The sequence below is a fragment of the Leucoraja erinacea genome, chromosome 2, assembly GCF_028641065.1.
Source record: "Leucoraja erinacea ecotype New England chromosome 2, Leri_hhj_1, whole genome shotgun sequence".
NCBI classification, from domain to species: Eukaryota; Metazoa; Chordata; class Chondrichthyes; order Rajiformes; family Rajidae; genus Leucoraja; species Leucoraja erinaceus.
Genome location: NC_073378.1, coordinates 73,474,743 through 73,502,480, shown reverse-complemented (window position 1 = coordinate 73,502,480; position 27,738 = coordinate 73,474,743). Strand labels below are relative to the sequence as shown.

General features: G+C 42.0%; 1 protein-coding gene across 4 annotated transcripts in view; it reads right to left on the bottom strand.

Annotated features, from left to right (window-relative positions):
• The window catches only part of relch (RAB11 binding and LisH domain, coiled-coil and HEAT repeat containing), a 138,004-nt gene that overhangs the window by 28,443 nt on the left and 81,823 nt on the right, over positions 1–27,738 (bottom strand). For all 4 annotated transcript variants that reach the window (XM_055658459.1, XM_055658434.1, XM_055658443.1 and 1 more), the window contains 8 exons: positions 17,614–17,726; positions 16,734–16,824; positions 9,108–9,179; positions 8,888–9,028; positions 8,605–8,769; positions 6,292–6,439; positions 5,584–5,740; positions 4,972–5,095 (listed from right to left, as the gene is read on the bottom strand). In XM_055658459.1, the coding sequence (XP_055514434.1) occupies positions 4,972–5,095; positions 5,584–5,740; positions 6,292–6,439; positions 8,605–8,769; positions 8,888–9,028; positions 9,108–9,179; positions 16,734–16,824; positions 17,614–17,726 (1,011 nt within the window). The remainder of the gene's footprint in view (positions 1–4,971; positions 5,096–5,583; positions 5,741–6,291; positions 6,440–8,604; positions 8,770–8,887; positions 9,029–9,107; positions 9,180–16,733; positions 16,825–17,613; positions 17,727–27,738) is intronic.

Genomic DNA, 27,738 nt, shown 5'->3' with positions numbered 1-27,738 from the left:
GCCCAACCTCAACGATTTCTTCATTCTAAATCTTCACCACACTATGCATGCAGGTTACAACCTTACTCCAACTTGCAGTGGTCATAAATGGGGATAACACTCCAGTTTTGGATGGATTAACAAAATTCAAAGATTTTCTAGGTTACGCTTCAATTAATAAAACTCAGGATCCCACTTTAATTTGTTCTTCAGTTAGTCCCATAACCTGTCCTCCCACATCCCAAAGTCATGCTGGAAGGTTAATGACTACTATGAATTGGCTCCAGTACAGGTGGATAGTAAAAACTGGCAAGTTGATAACAATGTGAGAAAATAGGTTGAAGCAAGATAATTAGACTGACGAGTATAATACAGGAGCCAATATTGATTTGATGGGCTGAATAGCCTTCTACGTCAGAAGGAAGTAAATGAAAAATAAGCAAAGTACAATGTCTCATCTTGCTGGTTCATAAATAAATATCTTGGGTGTCCGAGAGGACGATTATATCCTTGAACAATTCCTATGTTTCTGTTAAGAGATTCTTACCAGGATTAGAATTTATTGAGTGGGATACAACTGGAAGACATGGATAGAGGAAGGATTACTGTGGTAAATCTTGCTTTTGTAAATATGAAGCACTTCAAAAATAAACTATTCAAATATTGCAGCAAGCCACTCCAAACAAGTAAATGCTCCATTGTGAAAAATAAAATCTGACAACACAGGTTAAAACACTCTGGACCAGCTTTCTGTGGTCCGTCTGGTCCTGCAGGTTTTGAAACTGTAGGACAAATATCTATGAATTAATTAACTCTATCAAAGACCCCACTGATATTAGAATCAACTAAGTACTAATGTGTAGGTAATTAATTTACTGGTGCAACTTGTGCAAGCTCAGCCGATAAAAACAGAAAACTTGTTGTAACCCTTGCATAACCCAGGGAGTGTTGGACAGTTAAAACACAGAGTTTTCCTGCTCAGAGGAATATGATCAGGGGACATTTTTTGTCAGCTGGCACTTGTCAGATCCCAAAGATGCTGGACTTGAGAATTTCAACTAATTGTAGCTTTTCTCAAGTTGCTCAACATTTTAATCTTGGTGCGGCTATTTAACAACCACACTGAATTGTTAATGATCAAAGCAGCAATTTTAGAATCAAAACCAATTGGAACAAAGTAATCAGGAACTGCAGATGCTGGTATGTACCAAAAATAGACCTTAACTCGTTCTCTGTTACATGCACCAGATTGCATCTGGGCTGCCTTCTCCACCTATGCAAAACCCATTGATTTCATTAACTTTACCACTAACTTCAAACTTAAATTCACTTGGACTCTCTTTGACCCCTCTCTCCCCTTTCCTGATCTGCGCTTCCATCACAGGGAACAGCCTATCAGAATCAGAATAGTACTTTATTTGCCAAGTATGTTTTGCAACATATGAGGAATTCATTTGCCAAATCAGTCACACAAATGAAAAGCAACAGAACACCAAAACAACATTTTAACATGAGCATCCACCACAATGACTCCTACACATTCCTCACTGTCATGAAAGGCAAAATAAAGTTCAAGTCTCTTCCCTTTGTTCTCCCGCGGTCGGGGGCCTCGAGCCCTCCGTTGACATGACGATCTTGACACCCGTAGCCGGCGGCGCTTTGGCCCTCCACGTCGAGGCGATCAGCTCCTGCATCGGGGGGATGTCAGCTTCCCCGTGCAGACGCCTACTGCAAACCTATCGACTCCCACAGTCCTCTTCTCCCATTCCCTTCCCCTTTCCACCAAAGATCTTAGAGCAGAGCAAGATGGGCTACTCCTGCGAAATACAATGGGCTGATGTGTAGTACGCTACGGAGGGGACCCTGGGCATTTTTCCCCGTCCATTTTAGTATCCGGAGCCTACCTGACCCGACCCGACTCGCAGTGTAATCAATGTTGCGGGGCAACAGTTTGTGTGTGTGATATAGGGTTAGATTCATAATTCTGTCAGTTCATACTTCTTGTCAAGAATAAAATTTGACTCTGGTAATTGTCTTTTTTAATGTTTTTTAAATCATTTCTTTTTAAATGGCTCACAAGCAGTGTTTGAGTTGATTTTGTAGTAACCGGAACCGACCCGACTCGCAGGGTAATTGACATTGCGGGGGAAGTTTTTGTGCGTGATATAGGGTTAGATTCATAATTTTGTTAGTTCATAATTCTGTTAATTCTTGTTAAAGAATAAAATGTTTATAAACACACATACATGAATGTGATATAAATGTATATAATCATATAACACACACAATTATATTTCTTCCGATCCAATGATGAACTTTATTTCAGACTAGACAAGGGACATTAAATAAGAAACATTGTAAACCTCCCCGCAACTTCACACACACTAGGCCTTATCCCACCCCTCAACTCCCCCCCTCACTACAATGTCCCCTCTCTTATGCCCCTCTCCTCGCCGCCCCGGGCGCCGCCCTCTCCCTCCCCCCTGCCCCGGCCCCCCGTACACTTCTCCCGGCTCCACCGCCCCCCCCACCCCCCCCTCCCCCCCCCCACACTGCCTCTCCCTGGACCCCACACTCCCTCTCCCCGGGCCGCGCACTCCCTCTCCCCGCACTCCCTCACACTCCCTCTCCCCGCCCCCACACCCCAATGTCTCCCCCCTCCCCACACTCCCTATGCCCCCGCTGCCCTGGCCCCACACTCTCCCCCCGCTGCCCCAGGCCGCCCACACTCCTCTCTCCCCGCTGCCCCGGGCCGCGCACCCTCTCCCCTCTGCCCCGGGCCCCGCACTCCCTTTCCCGCTGTCCCGGGCCCCACACCTCCCCGCTGCCCCGGCCGCGCGCACTCCCTTTCCCCGCGCCCGGGCCCCACTCCCTCTCCCCCGCTGCCCCGAGCCGCGCACTCCCTCTCCCCGCTGCCCCGGGCCCCACTCCCTCCTCCCCCCGCTGCCCCGGGCCCCTCACACCCCTCTCCACCCCTCTCCCCGCTGCCCCGGGCCGCGCACTCCCTCTCCCATGGCCCCGGGCCCCACACTCGCTCTTCCACTGCCCCGGGCCCCACACTCCCTCTCCCCGCTGCGGAAACAAAGATTCCATCTTTGGCCGGAAGCAAGATGGCGGAACAAGATGGCGGGGACTGGTCGCTAAAACGGGTCCTATAATCACCCATGAATCCGACCCATGAGCGTGGCGGACACTACACGTTTGCGTGAGAGTAACCCATCTTGCTCTGCTCTAAGGTCTTTGTTTTCCACCAGTTTAACAATTCTCAGCTCTTCTATTGTTATCTCAGACCATCTGTCTTTTCATCTCTTGCCTTCGCCCAAGCATCTTCCCATCAACACCTCTCACCCCATCCCGTCTGTATCTACCTATCATGTCAGGCTTTGGACAGCCCCTCCTCTCTTCCAACTTTCTTCTCCCCCCCCCCCCCCCCCCCCCCTCCCCTGCCCTCCAACCACAATCAGTCTGAGGAAGCGTCCCAACCAGATACGATATCTATCCACGTTCTCCATACATGCTGCCTGACCCAATGAGTTAATCCAGTGCTGTGTTTTTTGTAAATCAGTGTCTGCATTTCATTAGTTATTCCTTTAGAAAGGAGATGAGGAATTTCTTTAGTGAGGAATTTCTTTAGCAGAGGGTGGTGAATCTGTGGAATTCTTTGCTACAGACGGCTGCGGAGTCCAAAACATTTGGTATTTTTATAGGGAGGTTGGTTGGTTCTTGATTAGTCGATTAGGCAGGAGAATGGGGTTGAGACAGTGCAACAGATGTCATAATTAAATGCTGGGGTAAATGGGCCGAATAGCTTAATTCTAATCCTATGATTTATGAATTTACAAAGTTCCTTGTGTTTACAAAATTCTGATTCACCTCGGATTAAATGAATCTATCAACATCTTTAAATGATTTTGCCACACTATTACGTCATCATTTGTTGTACCAACATATCTGGTATCTTTCATGTTGTTTTAGTATTTTGTTCAAAAGTAAAAAGGACCAATACTTAAAAGTAAAAGGATCACCATTTGTTTAGATGGAACACCTTATCTATCACGATCAAAGCCACAGGTGCACTGCTAACAAGTGTTGATTTTCCTTTCAGATGCAGAAAGTAGAAGAAAAAACAACAAGCTCGACAAAATCCTGCCCTAATACAGCTTAACATTTTATATTGGTGGGAAAATTGGGCAAATTGAAGAGAAGGAGCATATGATTCAAGTGCCCTCTCCCTCTTCTCCTGGCCAACAGCCCCCACATTTTGGCTTTTAGTCAAATGTAAATTAAAACTGGATCAACACACAAAATTAAAACCAAGGCTTTTCTTCCAAGGCAAGCATTTTACATACCTGCAAATCAGCTGCAAAGTGGTTCTTAACCCATAATTACATTACCATAATTCCAAGGCTAGCATTTCACAAAATCTTCCTTGGACCGTTCAATGTTAAACTCCCAAAAATACCCAGATCAACTGGCCAAAGTTAATTTAAAGATTAAAGCAGCAAGAAAAATAGCCATTTCAGTCTACGATGATTGCATTCTTGTATTAGGTTTATGAAATTGGACGTTGTAGGAAAAGGATACAATGTTCGGTTTTGCACTTTCCCAGCTGTTACTAACTAAACCTTGGGCAAAGGTGTGGTCATATTATTGTGATTGATCAAATTAGAAATATATTTTGAACAACTGGCATAGAATGTACTATTTTAAACAACTTCCCCCCCCCCCCCAATGAAAATTAGATCTGGGGTTACATTTAATTTGATTTAAATTTCATCTAATTATAGAAGAAATTCAAGAGTGCAAGATCAGGACAATTTAGATCACATTTCATTTTCTTTTCTGCACAGTGGGCAAAATTAAATGTCGTCAAAATATACTAATATCTGGACAATGTAATCAGTTGAGATTTGGCCAACAAACAACTATATATAATCAATGTTTTTCTGTATATAAACAAATTTCACTAGCAAAATGAATAAATCAACTCACCTTTGTATTTGTAAAAATTTTACCAAATGTCCTACAAAGCCTCCAGAAATACCGGGAGAAGTCATGAACACAAGATGTTGAGGCAACATTAATATTACCGACAGTTTCTATTAAATGCGGTAATCTGCAAAGAAGGAGAGCCTTTTGTAAATTAGAATTCACTTTGTGATCAGATTCCTAAATATTTGCAATGATGAATGAAAGAAATCATTACCAAGCCAACAAATGGTTCATTATCATCCTCCAACAACTTGGTTCCAGCAACTCAGTATTTTTGTATTTAAGAAGATTTGTCAAACAAATCATAAATCAACACCTCCAATATGCTAAAAGCATGAATATTATCAGCCTCTTATGACTTGAAAAAATAAACCATACACCTTCAGTTTTGAGGATGCCTTGAACAAAAGGATAATATTTAACAAAATCGTTTTAAAGTAGCTTCAAAGGTGCATGCGTAAATTAAATGTCGTTAAAATATACTAATATCTTGACTAATGTTTAAATATCTTTAAGACAATGGCATGATGATGAGCATTATGGTGCAGTAACCACCTACAGCAGGCAGGTTCTGAAGGGGGATTGTTAGAAAGTAGAATGAAACCAACTTACAATTGGTTAACCACCCATAATAAATTTTCCCAGCCAGTCGTGCCCTCGTGCTCCAGTTGATGGTCATACAGTTCTAAAAGCACTGACAGCTGTTCTCGACTTCCAATGATTGTTGCCACGTCCTGCAGGGGAGAGGCTGGCCGAGGGAATCTGGTCACTGGAGACAGTTTTAAATAAATAAGAGTTCATGACAGAGGAACACACATATATAAATGGTTATGTTTTTCTGTAATGGAAGCATTTTTCACTTCAGTTATCTTTTACAAACTATGAAAATGCATTTTGATTTCCCTTAGTTGGATGAACTTAGCAAGGTAATTTAGTAACAAGAATGGTCAGTCAAGTTTTGTGTCATTGCTGACCTTGGGCATGTGAAGTGACAGTCGGAGCCACAGTCAGCTTCAGACTTCACTGGAGATGATGAACAAACAACAGTCAAAGACCATACTTATCAAATAATCTCATTGTGAAATATCATGTTAAATGTTTTTCACTCTTATGACAGTCCTTTACATTCTTAAGTAAATGTGCAGGACCTCAGTTGGTTAGTTCATTTTTGAAATACCGTTAATGGATGTAACTGAAAAACAAAATGACTTCCAATATCTAAAATGCTCTGATTTAATAATCAAATAGGGCCGCATTAAAATAGCATTTCCACATATTATTTAAGTGACATTAATGTCAGATCAATGTACAATACACTACCCTCTATCTGTGGCATTTCTCCTTGAAGTTTTGCTTTGCTTGCAAAAGGAGCATTTTTCAGCACCAGGGCAAATAATGGTGGAATCAGTGACTGCATGGCTGAAAGATGTAGGTGCAGTTTATGTTCATCAAGTCCATGCTCTCCATCCTAAATGAGAACATGTAAAATAAGAAGTGTCAAGGTTTGAAAAATTATGCACAGGGTCAGGAGACCCTCCACTGATGTCAAATTAAAAAAATGCACAAAATCAAATCTTAATCCTATTCAACATCTAAATTAGAGCCGAAGGTAGACATAAAATGCTGGAGTAACTCAGTGGGACAGGCAGCATCTCTGGAGAGAAGGAATGGGTGATGTTTCAGGTCGAGACCCTTCTTCAGACTGATTATTATCTAAATTAGAGTCCCTATGATAGCGGTCACAAATACACTGAAGAATTTGAACAATCTGACTATGAACTGATTCCAAAGTAATTATCCAGTTATTCAGGTGTGCTCACTTCTCACACCCACACTGATTACCTTATAGGCCTTGTATTCAATAAAGCAATGAAATTGATCTTTCTTTTTGCCCATGTTAGTACCCGATTTGTGTAATTATAAAACATAACAAAAATCACCCGCCAATTGCCCGTGTCTAGCTTTGGAAGCAAATTTCTTTATTGGCAAAACAACGATGTTGGTTAAAAAATTAGTTGGAGATGACATTGTTGAGAACCACGAATTTGGCTAAACAGCAGGGTGGATGATTTGAGTATTCCACTCCCCTAGACCTAACATTATTTTTTACATGTGGTGTAACCTTTGTCTAATAAATCTTATACGTTTTGATTTAGAAAGCAGTGCTTGAAAGGCTAATGGAAGCAGATTAGAAGCAGAGCTGAAATTGGCACAAACATGGTAGGGTTTTAGATTTTAGATCAATCTTAGATTTTCGTTAAGATCACATTACATCCTCTGATGTGCCAAGTGAGAAGTACACATTACAACAGGCTAAAATCAACTAATCCACCTGGATGTGATGCAAATATAGCCATTAAAAGATAACCCGTTCTTCAAAAGAGTGATAAAAGCTTCGCTACAAATCTGAAATAAAATCGGAAAAAAATGGGACAGGTAGCAATCATGGCGAGATACAGTGAAAGTTTCAGAACAAGGATGTTTTTGGTGGAAAGAAGAAAAAATAGTAATAAAGGAAAGGAGGGTTGGGAGGGAATGCAACTGAATGCCTGTCATATGCTGATCTATTAATAGTCCTTCCCTTGCATTTTCACTTGTTATTACAATGGTCATTACAATATTCAAATCTGCTTCATTTCAGAGAAACCTGGTAGGAATGAAATTCATAATTATTACAAGAGCACAATTTTGTACAAGATTCAGGTCAGCATTATATTGGATTTGGCCACAATGACTGTGAACCAGCAGGTGCATTGCCAGCTAAACCGTGCGCTGTTGGATTAAAGACTTCCAAGCCTCAGCTTGTCAACATTGGAAGGTGTTGGAGTTCAGATCCAGGTGCATTTCACTCTGGTAAATGTAGGGACAAAGGGTACCCACCCCAAGCTAAATTCAGGCACACTTTGTGCCAGAATTCTCACCTTTGACAAATGCTGAAGACAAATTAGTCTTTCATCAACGATACTGTAATCTGTTTAGATAGTAGCCGCAGCGCACTTGGGAAATGCTAAGAGGACTGGGACAAGTTAACAGGGATTTATGAAATAAATCAATGTTGACAAACATATTGTATGAAACAATTATGCTGTTTATTTGAATCGTCAGAAAAAGTTCAATAAAGATGCCATCCAATAGATTATTAAATAAAATTAGAGAACAGGACATTAGGGATAACGATGCCATAACTGAGAATTGGTAAAAGACAGAAAACAAAAGGGCAGAAAGGACCTGGTGCCTTCGTATGTTCATTATTGAATGTTGACAAATTGAGCACACCAAGCAATTAAAGTTCAATAATCCTCAAATGGTACAATGGCAGTCAATGCAAGGACATTCAAGTAGATGCGGGTGAGGGGCAGGACAGGCCATGAACGATCTAATCTACTATGTAGCAAAAAATTCAGTGGAAAATTCCTACAGGTGCACATACAAAGTTTCTTGTTCGTTTGGCAACAACACAAACACCCATCTTGTTCTCTTTCAAAATGGACGCTCCTCTAAAACCTCAACAATAAGGATTGGTTGAGGTAATGTTCAACCAAGATACAACCCAGGCTGGCAAGTACAGGGGATGCCGTTCGGTGGACGCGACTTGGCACCAACTTAGAAACAGATGCTTTATTTTTCACCTACCCTGAGTATTTTTTCAGTGTTGCTTAGTAGAGTTGGAATGAGATGTGACTGGAGTTTACCCAATTCTGTTGTCCATGCTGCAAATGCTGGCAGGAAAACTTGATGCGTAGCATTAACCACCCTCTCAGAGGGGTCATTTAAGGCTGACATTTGCAGTTCAAATCCCTGTGGGGAAAAAAAAGGCCGCATACATATATCAAAAGACAAAAAGAGGGAATTTCCATGAAGATATTAGATCTGAAAAAAAATACCATAACCTCAGACTCTTGGCACAAAACAATACCTGCAAGTATTTATCAGGATCATCAATATAGGCCATAATAATACCAAGACTTTTAATAACTGCCTCTCGCACAAGGTCTGCCTTATCTTCTGTCAACATCTGCTGCAGCATTGAAAGCACCAGTGAACTGCGAATCTCTTTCTGCAAGAAAAAAAAAGTGATTAGCTTGGTAATCATAGGATTTGTTTGTTTTGAACAGAAAGATGTGAATGTTTCTTACAGGCAAGTACGGTGCAAGTGCTCCGCAGGCTTCTGCCACCAGCAACCTTCGCTCTGGGTACTTGTGATTGATCTGGAAAAAGGATAATTGAAAAAAACTCTGTACTTCTGATAATTTAGTTCAAGTTCACATCATAACAAATATGTGGTTAAAACAAAATGCATGTAGAAGCATTTCCACTGACAGGATTACATTTGTATGTCATTCCCATACTAAAGATGCATGCGTATTCAAATATTGAACGTGTTTCCAGTAACCCACTGACATAATATCCCGCAACACAAATGTGACAGTAATATCAACGTCTACATTTTTCATTTGATTGTTATTTGACTTAAATCTTCATCAAATTAAAGAAATACCTATTTTTGGAGGGGTCATTGGACTGGAAGCATGACAACAAATACCATAATTTCAACATCAGTGTACAGACACTAAATTACACACAGTTGGTTCCCAGTAAACTGTTTTCACGCAGGTTATTGAACATATCATTGTTCACTTTATTTCCAGTAAAATTAGGTTGGAACATACTGCTTAACCATTGCTCCAGCAATGCAACAACTATAACCATATTTAAGATCAGATGCCCATGCAACTGACCCCCTGCCTCACAAGTAGATGGAGCACTAACCGGCAAAAACACTCCAATTTAGGGGCATAATGCACCATGCATCCAGACCATTAGCACATGCTAGGGATTGTCGATTTATATAGCATGACCACACTAGTTTGAATAGAGATTACTGGCTTGATTGAAAACTTAGGTGGAGATAAGAGGATTTTTATTTTACATGTGTTGGAAGGAATTGCAGATGCTGGTTTAAACTGAAGATAGACATAAAAAGCTGGATTAATTCAGCTGGACAGACAGCATCTCTGGAGAGAAGGAATGGATGACGTTTCGGATTGAGACCCTTCTTTTTACATGGTGCTTTTAGATGATAACACTTCAGTTTACTTAAAAACACAGCATTTGAAATTTCAAACTATTTAAATCCTTGTGAAAAGTCATTAAATTGAGTACAGTTTTTTACAGCATGGAAACAGGCCCTTCAGTCTACTGAGTCCACACTGACCACCATCACCAATTCTCAGTTGTTGTTACCACACTTTCTCATCCACTCCCTACACACAAGGAACAATTTTACGTCAGCCAATTAACCAACAAACCCACATGTCTTTAGAATGTGGGAGGAAACTGGAGTATCTGGGGAAACCCACCCAGTCACAGGGAGAATGTGCAAACTCTACACAGACAGCAGCTGAGCTCAGGATTGAACCCGGGTAGCCAACGCTGTGAGGCAGCAGCTCTACCAGATGTGCTATTGTGCTGCTCTTCAAAAAAGTTCCCCCTAGGTTCCTATTACATTTTTCTCATCTCACCTAAAACTTATGTGCTCTGTTAAAAAGCTTTTAACAAAGAGCAGCTAATGATACACCAAAAGCAAAACATTGTAGACTGTGGCATGTACTATTATGGTTACATATATTAAGATCACATTTATTGTATTATTATCTATATTACTAAAAGTCTGATCTTGACCACTTCCTGTTGTTCTGTATATTGATTTTAGAAAAACCCTGCCACTTACGGCTGTGATTTTTGGCCATCTTACTCAAAGTGCTCCTCCGCTGCGCAGGACAAGAGGACTTTCCCCGTAGATGATAAATAAAAGAGTTATTAGTGTTTAAAAAATGTTGAGATTCTCTCTCCTGAAGGCCACGCCCCTTCTGGAGGGACTATAAAACCCAGAAGTGTTGAGTGCCTCAGTCAGTCTCTGCAAGATGGGGGGAGGGGGAGGGGGAGCGGGAGCGGGAGCGGGAGCGGGAGCGGAGAGAGGTTCATGTCTCTCAGTCCGAACTGTGAATAACATTGAACACATGTCTACTAAACTGTGAGTGGTTTTACTGACCTGCGGTTTGAAAATATCGTTTGGAAATGCTAAAGCTGTGTTTCCTAATTAAAGTTGCCTTGCCGAATTAAAGTTGCCTTGCCGAATTAAAGTTGCCTTGCCGAATTAAAGTTGCCTTGCCGAATTAAAGTTGCCTTGCCGAATTAAAGTTGCCTTGCCGAATTAAAGTTGCCTTGCCGAATTAAAGTTGCCTTGCTGAATTAAAGTTGCCTTGCCTTCTATATAATTGAAAGTTTAATCTTGACCACTTCCTGTTTGCGCTTTATATTGATTTTAGAAAAATGCTACCACATACGGCTGCGATTTTTGGCCATCTTGCTCAGTCCCCCTCTGCTCATCAGGTACCGAGGATTTTTCCCATCGATGAAAAATAAGAGTTATTAGTGTTTAAAAATGTTGAGATTCTCTCTCCTGTCAATCACGCCATGAAGGCCACGCCCCTTCTGGTGGGAGGGACTATAAAACCCAGAAGTGTGGGCTTGGTTCAGTCTCTGCAAGATGGAAGAGGGAGAGGTCACGATGGCCATGCACCCTGCTTGAAGTGGTAAGAAACTGCACTTGAATTTGGTGGCCTTGCACCCTGCTTGAAATGGAATTTCAAGGAATAGCCGTGAGTCAACTGCCAGCCCACTAGCTGTGAGCGAGTGAGTTGTCAGCACAACAGGCTTGATTGACTGAGCCGCCAGCCCAAGAATCCATTCGGCCCACAATGTCCATACTAGCCCTCTGGAAACCAGCCCCTTCAGCCCACAACACCCATACTAGTGTTTCAGAAGTGCAACTGGTCCCACTTAGTCTAGTTGATTATATATTTCTGTTTTATTGTGTTTATAGCCCTTAAAGCTGCAGAAAGGAAGAATTGCATTGTGCCTCTGTCAGTACATATGAGAATTAAATATTCTTGAATGTCAACTCTTGAAAAATTCATATGTAAAAAATTGGAGCTCATGAAATACTCAGCATGTCAAAAAGAATCTGTACAGAAGGAAACAAAGAATTAAATGTATTGTATTGTATTTTAATGACCACACAGCCAGGCTGGTGGAATTTGTTATCAGTACAGCTCGGTACAGGTTCCAACATTTCATCAAACATTAAACATATAGCATAGATATACATACAAACAGACGCATTACATAATACATAAGGGCCATGCTTATTCTTATTCCTCACCGTACAGAGTTTAAAATGTTAATTGCAGTGGGAATTAAACTGTTTTTAAAGCGGTTTGTTTTTGAGGCAATTGTCCTGTAACGCCTCCCAGAGGGCAGTAGCTGAAAGGCATAGTGTGCAGGGTGAGTAGGATCAGAGATGATCTTGCGGGCTCTGTGTAATGTCCGTTTGTAATATTTCAGCTTGCTGTCCTTTCATCAAACTTGGCTAAACTTCTGTTGATACGCCACTGAACTGAAACATTAACACAAATTTTCTCTGCACTGCTGTGTCCTAACATGCCTAATGATTATTGTTTTTGTGGCAAGAAAGGCACATGGCATGCATGCACACTAGAGTAGTGTGTGCACTTGTGGTCTCCACACTGTAGGAAGGATGTGGTTACACTAGAGAGTTCTGTAGATATTCATAAAGGTTTAATCGGCATTGGAGGGCTGGCATCATCAGGGGAGATTGAATAGGCTAGGTTTGTTTTTCCTGGAGCAAAGAGGCTGAGAGGTGATATGATAGAGGTATATAAAATTATGAGAGGTAATGATAGCGTAGATAGATTGAATGTTTCCCATGGTAGGGATGTTAATAGATTTACAGTGAGAGGGGAGTTTAAACAGGATCTGAGGGGTACAATTTTTAAACAAGAATAGTTGGTATCTGTAGAGATGGTTATGGTGGCAGGAACAGCAGCAACATTAAAGCTCCTGTCCCACTTACGTGACCTTGGCATGCTAATTACGCGACCTCGTGGTCGTGTTGAGGCGTGACGGTCCCTTGAAGGTCGTGTGCGATTTCATGCGCCCACACAGCCGTCTGGAGAGCGTGACATAATTTGAAGATGGACACAAAATGCAGGAGTAACAGCGGGACCAGCCGCATCTCTGGAGAGAAGGAATGGGTGATGTTTTGTGTCGAGACTCTTCTTCAGCCCGAAAGAAGGGTCTTGACCCGAAACGTCACCCATTGCTTCTCTCCAGAGATGCTGCCGGTCCCACTGAGTTACTCCAGCATTTTGTGTCTATCTTAAATTTTCTTGGCCCCGCTCTGGGAGTAGAAGTGGGGGCGGATCTGGACCGCAACGGCCGTGAGCCCCAGGCCGAGTTCGGTGATAGTTTGCTTGCTTCTGCTGCTGTTGAAGGCGAGGGTCTGCCAGGGTCGCGTCATGCCAGGGTCTTGGGCCTGTCCCACTTTGGCCATCAGTTACGCGACAGGCCATTGGCGCGCAAAGATTTTGTTCACTACAAAAATTTTGGAGCCCCGCGCACAACTACATACCCCTCCGCGCTTCTCAGTGGGACCGGCCCCACGCGGCCATACGGTGCCCGTGCGCCTCAACGTGACGACGAGGTAGCCTAATTTGCGTGCCAAGAACACGCAAGTGGGACAGGCCCTTTAAGAGGCATCTTGACAGGTACTTGAAGGTTATGGAATTCATGCAAGCAAGTAGGCTTCTTTTGGATAGGCACGATGAATAGAAACACAGGAGTGCACAAAGGAGGTATGTTTGTGCAGTATGAACCCTTTCTGGCAGAGTACAAATTTGATCAAAGAAAGCTTTCTTTTAACACATGCAAATTAAACCGATTTGCATTTCAAGATATCTTTGGCACACACTCACCCTGTTCTTCCCCACAAACAGCCTAGTTGTTGATGGAATATAAGTGATTCAAAGAGACACTATTACTATTATTTCCATTTTATGTGATGTGATCTACTACTTGTAGGGTTATCCAAACCAATGTACTAACATTTTTTATTCATATAACATAGAGAATACAACTCGTGTGTTACAATTTCACAGTTACAAGAAAAAAAGATGACGAATCAAAGGATGCCAATAAGTTTCGCCACTTATGGGTCTAAATGGGATTGCTCTGAATGCAAGAAATATGAATAGAAGGCCATGTGAGCTATTGAGTCTGTTCTGCCTTTCCATGAGATTATGGCTGATCACTGGCATTGATTCCAGTTCCCTTTCATAAAGGAAAGGACATGTACAGATTGAGCATAAAACCTAAATGTAGAGCTCAAAGCAAGGCAGTCGCTGATATACACAGAATCTGAAGGAGGCCGGTCATTGATAACGCTGCTGAATCAACAAGGCAAAAACATTTCTCGCATCAGCTTGGACTATTACCATCACTCTATGTCCTCGAGTACTTGATCAGTTCAGACAATGAGAAACAATTTCTCTTTAGAATTTTTCAATACTCCTCATGATTCTATCAATATCCTTCATGATTTCAAATAATTGTTTTCCAAGCATCCAAGTCTATCTAAATAACTTCTTCTTCTTGCGCTTGAGGCAGCAGAGGTTATGTAACGCCCACCAGGCGCTGCAGCCAGTTCAATGTGCTGTTGTCGAGGGTCGTGAGGTCTACCCCTCCACCAGGAGGGCGGAGGACAGCGCAATCGAAAATGACTTGTTGCGCACTTTGCTGGTCTGCTCCACACACGCAGGCTGCGGATGAACGCAGCCCCCAGCGATGTATGTTGGCGTTGAACCAGCCGACCCCTGTACGTAGCCAGTTCAGGGCGACCCACTCTTTGCAGGGCAGGTCCGAGCCGGGTGGGGCTGTGGTGTTCGGTGCAACAGTGAATTGCGGAGGACATGAAGTCTAAATAACTTAAATCCCATGTCCCTAGAATAATTTTCAAAGCCTTCACATATTTCCTCAAACCTGGCACTCAGACCTGGAGAATCTGTTTCTGCTATATTTAGACACGTTTTAAAGTTCACCACGTTCCCTGGTCTTGCATTCCATATCTCAATTTATAAAGTCCAGGATCTCAAATGCATTTTTCAATTGCAAGTTCAATTTTCACATCTCAGTTTTTCAACTGTATTCAATTGATCCTTCCCACATTGATTACAACAAATAAACAAACAAAAAAAAGGAAAAGGGGAGGGCACAGTACATCTGGAGGGTTTGCACATGGAGGAGAATGCCATGATGCTTGCATTGCTTCCCTGGTTAGACCATCAATGGTATAGCACTTTAGTAGTCATCGGGTGGCGCCACGCACGGCAGCCTCACAGGTAGTTTGTCTGTCCTTTCACCCTTTTGTATTGTTTTTAGTCTAAAAAGTATGTTTTTGGAGGTTTCTTAGTCTTTTTTAATGTTGGGTGTGGGAGAGGAAGAGGGGAAACTGTTTCCCAGTCACTACCTGGTCGAGGATGCGTCTTTTCTCTGAGTCGCATCTTCGCCCCCGCTCTCACGGCCTATCATCTGGATTGGCGCGGCCTTTCCTGCCGGAGACCGGCCAGAGCATCAGCAGAGCGCAGCACTGGATTCCATCGCGGAGCGGACGATGCCTTACCGGGGATCGCCGTGTTGGGCCTGCTGATTAACACCGTGGAGCTGTGGTTTGCGGAGCTACTAGCCGCGGGCGGCACTGACTTTAACATCGGGCCACCCGTAGTGGCAAGTGCGGAGGGCTCAAAGGCCCCCGACCACGGGTGAACAATGAGGAAGATGACTGAACTTCATTGCCTTCCATCACAGTGGGAAACATTGATTCCGCTGTGGGGGGATGTTTATGTTAAACTCTATCGTGTATTGTGTTCTTTTTTATTTGTATGGCTGTATGCTAACTCAAATCTCACTGTACCAATTGGTCCATGTGACAATAAATGTAACGTTAACTTGAACTGAACTAGTATCCCATTTGCCAACAGCAGCTAAGTAACAGCACAGAAAAAAAAAAAAGGTTGTGCTCAAATCTTCCTTAAACAGTCAATATTCTCATCAACTCTTGGAAATCCTTGGCTTCCAAATATTCAAGTACAGGAGGAGCATTTGCAATGGTATCGAGAAGCTAGCCAATGGAACCTCGTGTAAATGGAAGAGGTGCACCACCTCACACACTATCTACTTGCCTTGACCCCCTCCCTCAGCAGGCACCTCCTGCCCATCAGCGGTAGATGCGACAATTCCCAGAATAGATTTTTGTGGGTTCTGTCCTGACAGATGGAGCCAGAAAGGAAGCAGTCATCCTGAATCCTGAGGGACTCCCTTAGAGGTGGTAATAACCAAACTCTCAGTTACTCTTCTCTGTGGACTCTTTCTAACATTTAAAACAAAAGATAAATGCTATCAAAGCAGAAAAAGTATGTCAAGACCATGAACTAAATTTCAGGTCACAAGGAGACAGACTGACTGACTGAATGCTCCTCAAATCTCTCAAGATTTGCTAAATTAAGTTTCTGAAACAACCGTGAAGTTTTTTGTGGAACCTTGATAATTAAACATTTTGCATGGCTTAGTCGCATAATCTTAAATGGATTATCAATCACGACACCTGGATGTTTTGCTTTAATTCATATAGTTCAAATCCTCATTTTATATGGCAGCTATGAAATCTGGGTCAGAAGAATCTGTTGTGCAGCAATCAAACATTTAATGCACTGGATTTATACCTACACATGCAAGCCATTTTTGTAATTAGATTAAGTAAAATTTACAGGGAGAATTACTTTTTTTCAACAAGAATTTCTATACCTGGCAACTAAAGTTAATTTTCAATTAGGCTTTTCATTTACCTGCTCCCAGCACTGTGGTAGGAGTTCAGCCTCAACACGAGTTGGCCCCACATGCCGAGCAAACGCCACACAGCCAGTTAGAATCATTTGCCTAAAATCAAAATAGGAAAGTAGGTGATGACTGAACTTGATTACCCCCGAGAAGTTTCTGGTGTTATAGTCAAATAAATTTTCCTTCCATTTGACCAAATTTTCCTTCCCCTTTCATTGACTGAAATGCAACATTCTTTTCTAGTTAAGGGATGTCAATAAGTTTGGGTCATTCAAGTATAGAAATACCATAAACCAATAGTAGCTTGTCTGACAAGTTCAAAAAATTGAAATTAAATGATCCCAAAGTGATGTGTTATGAATCTTAATTTCTTGTGTTTGCATGCATGTTTCAGGGAAACACTAGTACTGATGCAATTGGTTTATTTTTGTTATTGATGACTATCTGAGTATTTGTCCTGTGATCATGAATACAAATTGAGGCAGTAATCAGCTGTGGTACATGATTTTTGGCCAATTATTTTTTTCAATTATATTTGTGGGGCCCAATTTTTCTTAAAGCTTAAAAAAGTTTTCATCTGAAAATAACAGGAATTAAGTAGTGCAACTGTGTCTTTGCAAGTCATTTAATACAACGAGGTGCTGCATAGTTCAAACAAATAGAGCTGGAAAATTATCCCTGCAGACCCCAGGGTCTAATCAGTGTTGCTTTCAACAGTTACCAGTTAGGAGCAGTTCAGTTTATTGTCACATGTACTGGGCTACAGTGAAAAGCTTTTGTTGCGTGCTAACCAGCCAGCAGAAAGACAATACATCTATAAGCAAGTTAAAGAAATATTTGCTTTGAAGTTAAAAGTGGGTTTTTGAAATATAACACAACAGTTTGTACCTTTGTTCATCATCTGGACGCTTTATTAAGTTGAAAAGAATGTGGAGAAGCTGATCCCTCTCTTTGGGTTCCGGATGGAGGCAAGCAGTACACAGGATGAGGGGAATTAACTCCTAAATTAGGGAAAAAAAGACAAATAAATAAACAACATAGCATAAGTATAGCTTGGTAAAAACATTAAGGAAATATTGTTGTCTTTTCATTTAGTGGGCTTCTCAATGTGGTGTTTTGATTGTCATAACTGCAGAATACACGCAACTCTGGGTTTCAAATACCTTTAGTGCCTTCAGCAAAAAACAATATATTGGAGGAATTCAGCAGGTAAGGCAGTATCTGCAAATGACTTCTCGGGTAGGAACTCTTGTTCAGACAACCTGAAACATCACCTATCCATTTCCCTCCACAGATGTGGACCTGCTGAGTTCTTTCAGCATTGTGTTTTTTGTTGAAGATTGAAGTATCCTCAGTCTTGTGTCTCCATAGCATTGCTGCCTTTTTCTGGTTTAACTGTTTTACTCTATATTTTCAGTCACTGCCATGAAATGTCAGTGGACAGTGGTGGCTGGTCATTCTGCTTCCCCACCTAAATGTTTGATTCTAGCCATCAGCTGCTCTTTTCATTTATCCTTACAACTAACTCTGCTCAAACATAACTACTGCATCTTATTAAATCTCCATCACATCCACAATTCTCTGCCATGTGGATTCCAGCAAAACAGCAAAGGCGTCAAATTGTTCACAAAATATGGACCTGCAAATTTTCTTGCTTATGCAGTATATTCACTGACCCCAACTTTGTGTTTTAGAGAATTTTTATTACATTCGTAGTCGTGGCTATCCGTCGAGGTCGAGGATGATGGTCTACGTTCTTCTCTGCATCCATAAAAGTAACCTTATATTTATAAATATAGTTAAATAAATAATTAACTTCCCCTAAAAATAAATGGTATTTGCCTCGGACAGCCTTATTAAATGTTCAAAAAACACATTTAAAAGAAGAGGAATTTGTACTCCTAGATCTCTCTGATCTACAATAAGCGGAGGGCCCTACTGTTCATTGTGAAGGTCTAGCTGCAGTTTGACTTTCCAAAATGCAACACCTCACAATTATCTGAATTAATCTCCATTAGCCATTCCTTGCCCCAACTGATCAAGACCCTGCTGTAATATGTGATAACGATCTTCATTGTGACCCACCTTAAAATTATGCCCTCTAATTTTCCATTCCCCCATCCTGGGAATAAGATAGTGGTCATTCACCTCATCTATGCCCTTCATGATTTTTTTTTTACCTCCGAGGCCATTCCTCAATCTAGGAGGCCCCATGGAAAAGTCCTAGTTTCTCTAATCACTCCTTATAAATTAAGCCCTCTGGTCTTCATAATATTCTTGTGAGTCTGCACTGCATCCGTTTCAGCTCAATGACATCCTTCCTATAGTTGGGCAACCAAAACTCTCCACAAAACCTCAAGTGTAGTCTCACCAACAACTTGGTCATTTGCGGTTGGGTTGACAATCTTATCCTTTAAGGAACAAATCGGTAAAACAGATATGGCACTTCATTTACTTTTTAGTGATTTATGGGGTTTGCACTAGGCATATAAACTCTGGGGGAAGTACTGCCGGCACCACAACTCCATCCCAAGGCAGATTATATTAACAATACCTTGACTGGCTGGATGTACCCAGGCACATCAATCAATTATTGTTCATTTTCTTTCGAGTTCTTTCTAACCTCTAAATATCAGGACATGTGCCATGGATCATTTTGAAGATAGTGAGCAATTCCAGAGTGAGCATATAGGTAGAAATAGGAAGCATGCAAGGTTGATCACTTTGGAATCTGCATGACATCCAGTAGCAATTTAAATCTTACATGCTAAGTAATAAAGAACATCAACACTACCATCTCTAAAAGTACTTTCCTTCCAAAATTCATATCTAATAGAAACTGTCCAAGAATAATTGGATATTCAGAATAAATTTGGAATGCAAATACTAATTTAAAAACAGCTAGGGTTAAACCTATGGTTTCAATTACCACAGAATACACACTGATTAAAATACATTCATTTCAAACCTTATGAGCATGAAGAAGATTATAAAAGTAGTTTCAAATAATTCTGTGATATTTCACAATCTGGCGAAGGAGCTGAAATGTTGACTCATCATTAGAATTTCCCTACCTTTCTCCCACATGGGAATGTACTTCAACTGTAACAAAAACTTCTCCATCTTAAATGCCTCCCATTGTTTAGTTAGATTTGCCTGCCAAGCCTGAATTCCAATTCACATGAAACATGTCAGTTCGCATCCCATTGAAACCTTAAACACATTATATCACCCATAATCTTCTATTCAAGGTAATACAAGCTTTATTACTACAAGCTGATTTCAATGGTTTTAGCCCTGGTTCCATTGTAGTGAAATTGCATTGTTCCTATTCAAAAGGTTTTCGCTTCCAAGGTGCAATGACTAAAACAGAATATGTTACCGGAATGATATTTTTGAACCATGTAATTTAATTACGATAGTTTTGAAGTAACCCGTTGCTGTCTTAGCCTGAGAAAAATAACATTCCATGAGCCTTCTAATTCTAATTAATGACCACTTTTCAGCTCAAGACATTTTGTTCTAAATAGCAGAAAGTCACAAGTGAATGCAACAACCCTAAATATATCAAAATTATAATGAATTAGAAACATTCTCCCATTCAAACATTGAAAAAATAATTGTTTAAATGATGTAAAGCTAAATCATCTGTATAAAAGGAAGGGTTGAACTGATATCAACCTGAATCATTTGTATAAAAGAAACATCTATTGAACCTGAGGTGTTGCATTGCTTTTCAGGGAAGATATTACAGCAGTGCTTTGGCAGGATAGATTGGAGGGCTCAACTAGGGAGGCTATTTGGGTGGAACTGAGAAATGGGAAAGGGGTAGCAACACTTATAGGGGTGTATTATAGACCGCCAAATGGGGAGTGAGAATTGGAAGAGCAAATATGTAAGGAGATTGCAGATATTAGTAGTAAGCACAAGGTAGTGATTGTGGCAGATTTCAATTTTCCACACATAGACTGGGAAACACATTCTGTAAATGGGCTGGATGGGTTGGAGTTTGTAAAATGTGTGCAGGATAGTTTTTTGCAGCAATACATAGAAGTACCTACTAGAGGAGGGGCGGTGCTGGACATCCTGTTAGGAAATGAGACGGGTCAGGTGGCAGAGGTATGCGTTGGGGAACAGTTCCGGACCAGTGATCACAATACCATTAGTTTCAATATAATTATGGAGAGGGTCAGAACTGGACCTAGGGTTGAGATTTTTGATTGGAGAAAGGCTAACTTTGAGGAGATGCGAAAGGATTTAAAAGTAGTTGGGACAGTTTGTTTTATGGGAAAGATATGGAAGAGAAATGGAGGACATTTAAAGGTGAAATTTTAAGAGTACAGAATCTTTATGTTGAAAGGAAATAGTACAAATTGGAAATAGCCATGGTTTTCAAGGGAAATTGGACACTTGGTTCGGAAAAAGAGAGAGATCTACAATAATTATAGGCAGCATGGAGTAAATGAGGTGCTTGAGGAGTATAAAGAATGTAAAAAGAATCTTAAGAAAGAAATTAGAAAAGCTAAAAGAAGATATGAGGTTGCTTTGGCAAGTAAGGTGAAAGTAAATCCAAAGGGTTTCTACAGCTATATTAATAGCAAAAGGATAACGAGGGATAAAATTGGTCCATTAGAGAGTCAGAGTGGACAGCTATCTGCAGAGCCAAAAGAGATGGGGGAGATATTGAACAATTTTTTTTCTTCGGTATTCACCAAAGAGAAGGATATTGAATTATGTGAGGTAATGGAAACAAGTAGAGTAGCTATGGAAACTATGAAATTCAAAGAAGAGGAAATACTGACACTTTTGAAAAATATAAAAGTGGATAAGTCTCCAGGTCAGGACAGGATATTCCCTAGGACATTGAGGGAAGTTAGTGTAGAAATAGCAGGGGTATGACAGAAATATTTCAAATGTCATTAGAAACGGGAGTAGTGCCGGAGGATTGGCATACTGCGCATGTTGTTCCATTGTTTAAAAAGGGGTCCAAGAGTAAACCTAGCAATTATAGACCAGTTAGTTTGACGTCAATGGTGGGCAAATTAATGGAAAGGATACTTATATCTATATCGATAATATATATAAGCATCTGGATAAACAGGGTCTGATTAGGAACAGTCAAAATGGATTTGTGCCTGGAAGGTCATGTTTGACTAATCGTCTTGAATTTTTTGAAGAGGTTACTCGGGAAATTGATGAGGGTAAAGCAGTGGATGTTGTATATATGGATTTCAGTAAGGCCTTTGACAAAGTTCCTCACGGTAGGTTGGTTAAGAAGATTCAATTGTTGGGTATTAATGGTGGTGTAGCAAGATGGATTCAACAGTGGCTGAATGGGAGATGCCAGAGAGTAATGGTGGATGGTTGTTTGTCAGGTTGGAGGCCAGTGACTAGTGGGGTGCCACAGGGATCTGTGTTTGGTCCACTGTTGTTTGTCATGTACATCAATGATCTGGATGATGGTGTGGCAAATTGGATTAGTAAGTATGCAGATGACACTAAGATAGGTGGGGTTGTGGATAATGAAATAGATTTTCAAAGTCTACAGAGAGATTTATGCCAGTTGGAAGAGTGGGCTGAAAAATGGCAGATGGAGTTTAATGCTGATAAGTGTGAGGTGCTACATCTTGGCAGGCCAAATCAAAATAGGACGTACATGGTAAATGGTAGGGAATTGAAGAATGCAGGTGAACAGAGGGATCTGGGAATAACTGTGCACAGTTCCCTGAAAGTGGAATCTCATGTAGATAGGGTGGTAAAGAAAGCTTTTGCTGTGCTGGCCTTTATAAATCAGAGCATTGAGTATAGAAGTTGGGATGTAATGTTAAAATTGTACAAGGCATTGGTGAGGCCAATTCTGGAGTATGGTGTACAATTTTGGTCGCCTAATTATAGGAAGGAAGTCAACAAAATAGAGAGAGTACAGAGGAGATTTTCTAGAATGTTGCCTGGGTTTCAGCAACTAAGTTACAGAGAAAGGTTGAACAAGTTAGGGCTTTATTCTTTGGAGCGCAGAAGGTTAAGGGGGGGACTTGATAGAGGTCTTTAAAATGATGAGAGGGATAGACAGAGTTGACGTGGATAAGCTTTTCCCACTGAGAGTAGGGAAGATTCAAACAAGGGGACATGACTTGAGAATTAAGGGACAGAAGTTTAGGGGTAACATGAGGGGGAACTTCTTTACTCAGAGAGTGGTAGCTGTGTGGAATGAGCTTCCAGTGAAGGTGGTGGAGGCAGGTTCGTTTTTATCATTAAAAAATAAATTGGATAGTTATATGGACGGGAAAGGAATGGAGGGTTATGGTCTGAGCGCAGGTATATGGGACTAGGGGAGAATACTTGTTCGGCACGGACTAGAAGGGTCGAGATGGCCTGTTTCCGTGCTGTAATTGTTATATGGTTATTATATGGTTATAACCTTAACTTAAACTAACTTTTAAAATGTTGCTGTCAGCACTATAAATGATTTGGCAATTACTCAGCCAGTTCAAATTTGATAAACACAATCCATCAACCTGTCACAGAACTATGAGTGATTTCTTGTGCAGGCTAGATTGGCTCATCAAAAAATGTAGCAAATCTGTTGTTACTTCTCCAAGGTATTTTCATTAAATGTTTCCCAAATTAACACGCAGACCATTTTTTAAAAAAACTGAGTACTTAAAAAAAATTAAAAAAAATGCCCTCACAGAATTCAGGCATTTTATTCTAAGAGGTAAGCAACAAGAATCAGTAAACATTTGTTTTATTAAAATGCATTATAAATTGCAAACTTAACTGCACGAAAACAAATGCATTTTTTATTTTAGTGTATCAACTTCAACCTGAAATTAATTAGCTGTTTTTAATGCAAGGTCAACATTTTTTTCTCAAGCAACTGCCATTAATTAAAAAAGTTGAGAACATTTGAAAAGGTAAGTAAACTGTTTATCAAAACATTACAAAAAAAACCCAAGGTAGATAAAAATGCTGGAGAACCTCAGCGGGTGAGGCAGCATCTATGGAGCGACGGAAATAGGCGACGTTTCGGGTCGTGACCCTTCTTCAGACTGATGTGGGGGCGGGGAGGGGGAGGGGCGGGAAGAAGAAAGGAAGAGGCGGAGACAGTGAGTTGTGGGAGAACTGGGAAGGGGAAGGGAAAGAGGGAGAAAGCAGGGACTACCTGAAATTGGAGGTCAATTATCATACCGCTGGGGTGTAAACTACCCACGCAAAATATGAGGTGCTGCTCCTCCAATTTACGGTGGGCCTCACTCTGGCCCTGGAGGCCAAGGACAGAAAGGTTGGATTCGGAATGGAAGGGGGAGTTGAAGTGCTGAGCCACCGGGAGATCAGGTTGGTTATTGCGAACTGAGCGGAGGTGTTGGGCGAAGCGATCGCCAAGCCTACGCTTGGTCTCACCGATGTAGAACAGCTGGCATCTAGAGCAGCGGATGCAATAGATGAGGTTGGAGGAGATGCAGGTGAACCTCTGCCGCACCTGGAAAGACTACTTGGATCCTTGGATGGAGTCAAGGGGGGAGGTAAAGCGACAAGTGTAGCATTTCCTGTGGTTTCAAAGGAAAGTGCCAGGAGAGGGGGTGGTTTGTGTGGAAAGGGACAAATTGACCAGGGAGTTACGGAGGGAGCGGTTTCTGCGGAAAGCCGAAAGGGGAGGAGATGGGAAGATGTGGCCAGTGGTGGGACCCTGTTGGAGGTGGCGAAAATGTCTGAGGGTTATCTGTTGTATGTGACGGCTGGTTGGGTGGAAAGTGAGGACAAGGGGGACTGCCCTTGTTACGAGTGGGGGGGTGGGGAGTGAGAGCAGAATTACGGGGTATAGAAGAGACCCTGGTGTGAGCCTCATCTATAGTAGAAGAGGGGCACCCCCATTCCCTAAAGAATGAGGACATCTCCGATGCCCTGGTATGGAACACCTCATTCTGGGTGCATTTGTGGCATAGACTGAGAAATTGGGAGCTGGGGATGGAGTCCTAACAGGAAGCAGGGTGGAAAGAAGTGTAGTCCAGATAGTCATGGGAGTCAGTGGGTTGATAAGTAGATGTTGGTCAGTAGTCTGTCACCTGCGATGGAAATAGTGAGGTCTAGAAACGGTAGGGAGATGTCGGAAATGGTCCAGGTGTATTTGAGTTTCTCCAGCATTTTTATCTACGTTCGACTTTCCAGCATCTGCAATTCCTCCTTAAACAAAAAAAAACCAATGTCTCTTGGAAGCAACATTCTTCTGATCCATGTTTAAGAAGGAACTACAGATGCTGGAAAAATCGAAGGTAGACAAAAATGTTGGCGAAACTCAGCGGTTGGGGCAGCATCTATGGAGCGAAGGAATAGGTGACATTTCGGGTTGAGACCCTTCTTCAGATAGATGTGGGGATGGGGAGGGTGGGAAGAAGAAAGGAAAAAGCGGAGACTGTGGGCTGTGGGAGAGCTGGGAGGGGGAGGGGAAAGAGGGAGAAAGCAAGGAATACCTGAAATTGGAGGTCAATGTTCATACCACTGGGAAGTAAATTACCCAAGCGAAATAACATCAGTGAGACCAAGCGTAGGCTTGGCGATCGCTTCGCCCAACACCTCTGCTCAGTTCGCAATAACCAACCTGATCGCCCGATGGCTCAGCACTTCAACTCCCCCCCCCCAATTCTGAATCTGACCTTTCTGTCCTGGGCCTCCTCCATGGCCAGAGTGAGTCCCACCATAAATTGGGAGAGCAGAACCTCATATTTCGCTTGCGAAGTTTACACCCCAGTGGTAAGAACATTGACTTCTCCAATTTCAGGTAGTCTGTGCTTTCTCCCTCTTTCCTCGCCCCTTCCTAGCTCTCCCACAGCCCACTGTCTCCACCTCTTCCTTTTCTTACTTACCCCCCCCCCCCCCCCCCCCCGGCACCCATCAGTCTGAAGAACGGTCTTGACCCGAAACGTCACCTATTCCTTCGCTCCATAGATGCTGCCTCACCCGCTGAGTTTCTCCAGCATTCTTCTGATTCCGGTTGCTTATTGTTTCCTATGAGGAAAGTGAAACTGTAAATCTCACCTTTGAATATGCATCAAATTCTGGCTTTGAATGCACAAAGTTGGCTGCACTATGAAAACAGCGTACCGTGAAAACTTGTAACAGTGATGTTTCTTCGTGCAGCTTTGTGGTGATTTTTATGTGAAGCATGGAAGCAATTTTGTAAATTTTGCTCCAAAGATTATACACCTATTTTCATAAGACCTGCAACTCCATAATTAAGTCTTTCAAGCAAGACCTTTAAGATTGATAGGACCCCACAAGATTGCGATACAAGCAGTCTTTTATTTACGTGCTTGTACAAGCAACTGTTCTTTCTTTATTCTGCCCCACGCAAAATAATTTTTTGGGAGCTGATGATCAGTCCAGTGTACCCAAGTTGTTTTAAGCAGCATTCCCACAAAATTGGTTATGTTCTGAAGGCAAAAGCTATGTATGCAGAGCAGAGGGCATACATAGGGAGCTGCTTATAATACTTAGTGGGTCTTGTATACAGTGTACGTTTCTGATCCCGACAAAAGAAAAATTAAGACTTGGCACTTCAGATTTTCAGTTTGGTAGAAAGACAAATGTTGCATGTGTGAGGAGATGGGTGCTTTGATTCAGCCAAGGATCTGGTTGGTTTTAGTAATTCATACTTTGAACTGGAGCAGAGCTTTCACATTAACAGGAGGTTCGATAAAGACCTCAACTTAACTGATATTGATAGTGTTTTGCATAAAGTCTGGATGCTTCAGCTATAAACTTCAAAGACCATGGCAATGCATGACCAATTGCAATGTACATGCAGCTCCAATTGGTAATTAACCCAATAACATCCATTTAAGAACGACTGATGAGGAATTATGAAGTCGCATAGAAGCCCAATAGCTTCCAAGAGAAGAATGGTTCCTTTGATACAAGGAAAAAACCCTCTTCTGCTTACAAATCAACACAATATTGTTTACAACAATCATCAACACGTTCTGTCCCACCACAAGTTTGCAACATTCCTCATCTGCTGGCACAACTGCTCTGGAGCCTCATTCCTCACCTCAGCTCCTGCTTCAAACGTGCACCTGCTAACATTATGGCCTCTCCAACTATGACTTCACCATTCAGTGCTCCTTGTTGACTGAATGATATTTCCCCAATTTCTGCCTCCTGCCCCCTCCCTGAACAAATGTGTGATTCTCTGCCCCATCTCGCATTGCCACTAGCTACCCAGAATGCTTCATATCAGCTACTCGGAAACATTAGCTTCTGATCACAATTCTCCGACTATCTAAGTCCAAGGATGCAAATCCTTGTTCTTCCACACCCCTCCATGACTAGCATAAATACATCTCTATCAATTTGTACCAAAATATTAATACAGGTGCACAACCTTTTATCCGAAGTTCCAAATAACGAAAAGCTCTGAATACCGGACATTTTTTCGGTCCTTGAAAAAAGGTCCTTGAAGACGTTCACCGAGGGCGGCCCGCAGAGGTGACAGCGGAACCTCCGGTCGGTCCTCGAAGAAAGGGGAACTAAATCCCCATCCATAAAAGAGAAGGTGAGGGTATATTGCGCGGGAGGGTTAATAATTGACAATCTGCTGCTGCCTGCCCGCTGAGTTAAAAAAAGTTCCCACGGTAGACTCACGATACACAGTGTATCGTGAGTCTTGCGTGGGAACTTTTAATTCAGCGGGCTGGTAGCAGCAGATTGTCGCTCCCTTCAGTTTCACCCCACCTACACCCCTCTGCTTCCCGGCCATGTGTGTGACCCCTTCCCTCCCCTCTCCAGCTCCCCGCCCATTGCACTGGCGCGGGGGCTTTGCACTGTCTTCACGTCGGCAATGCCAGTCACCGGAGACGTCAGGACCAACGGGACACCGACCCCCAGGCCCACTGCAAGCACGGAGATCCCAGAGACCCACAGCCAGCAGCAGCCCAGCCTCGCTCCAACCACAGAGGAACACGCTCCTCGTAGGGACAGAAGCTGATGGTGTGCAAGGTGCGTCTTGGTCTTGGGGTT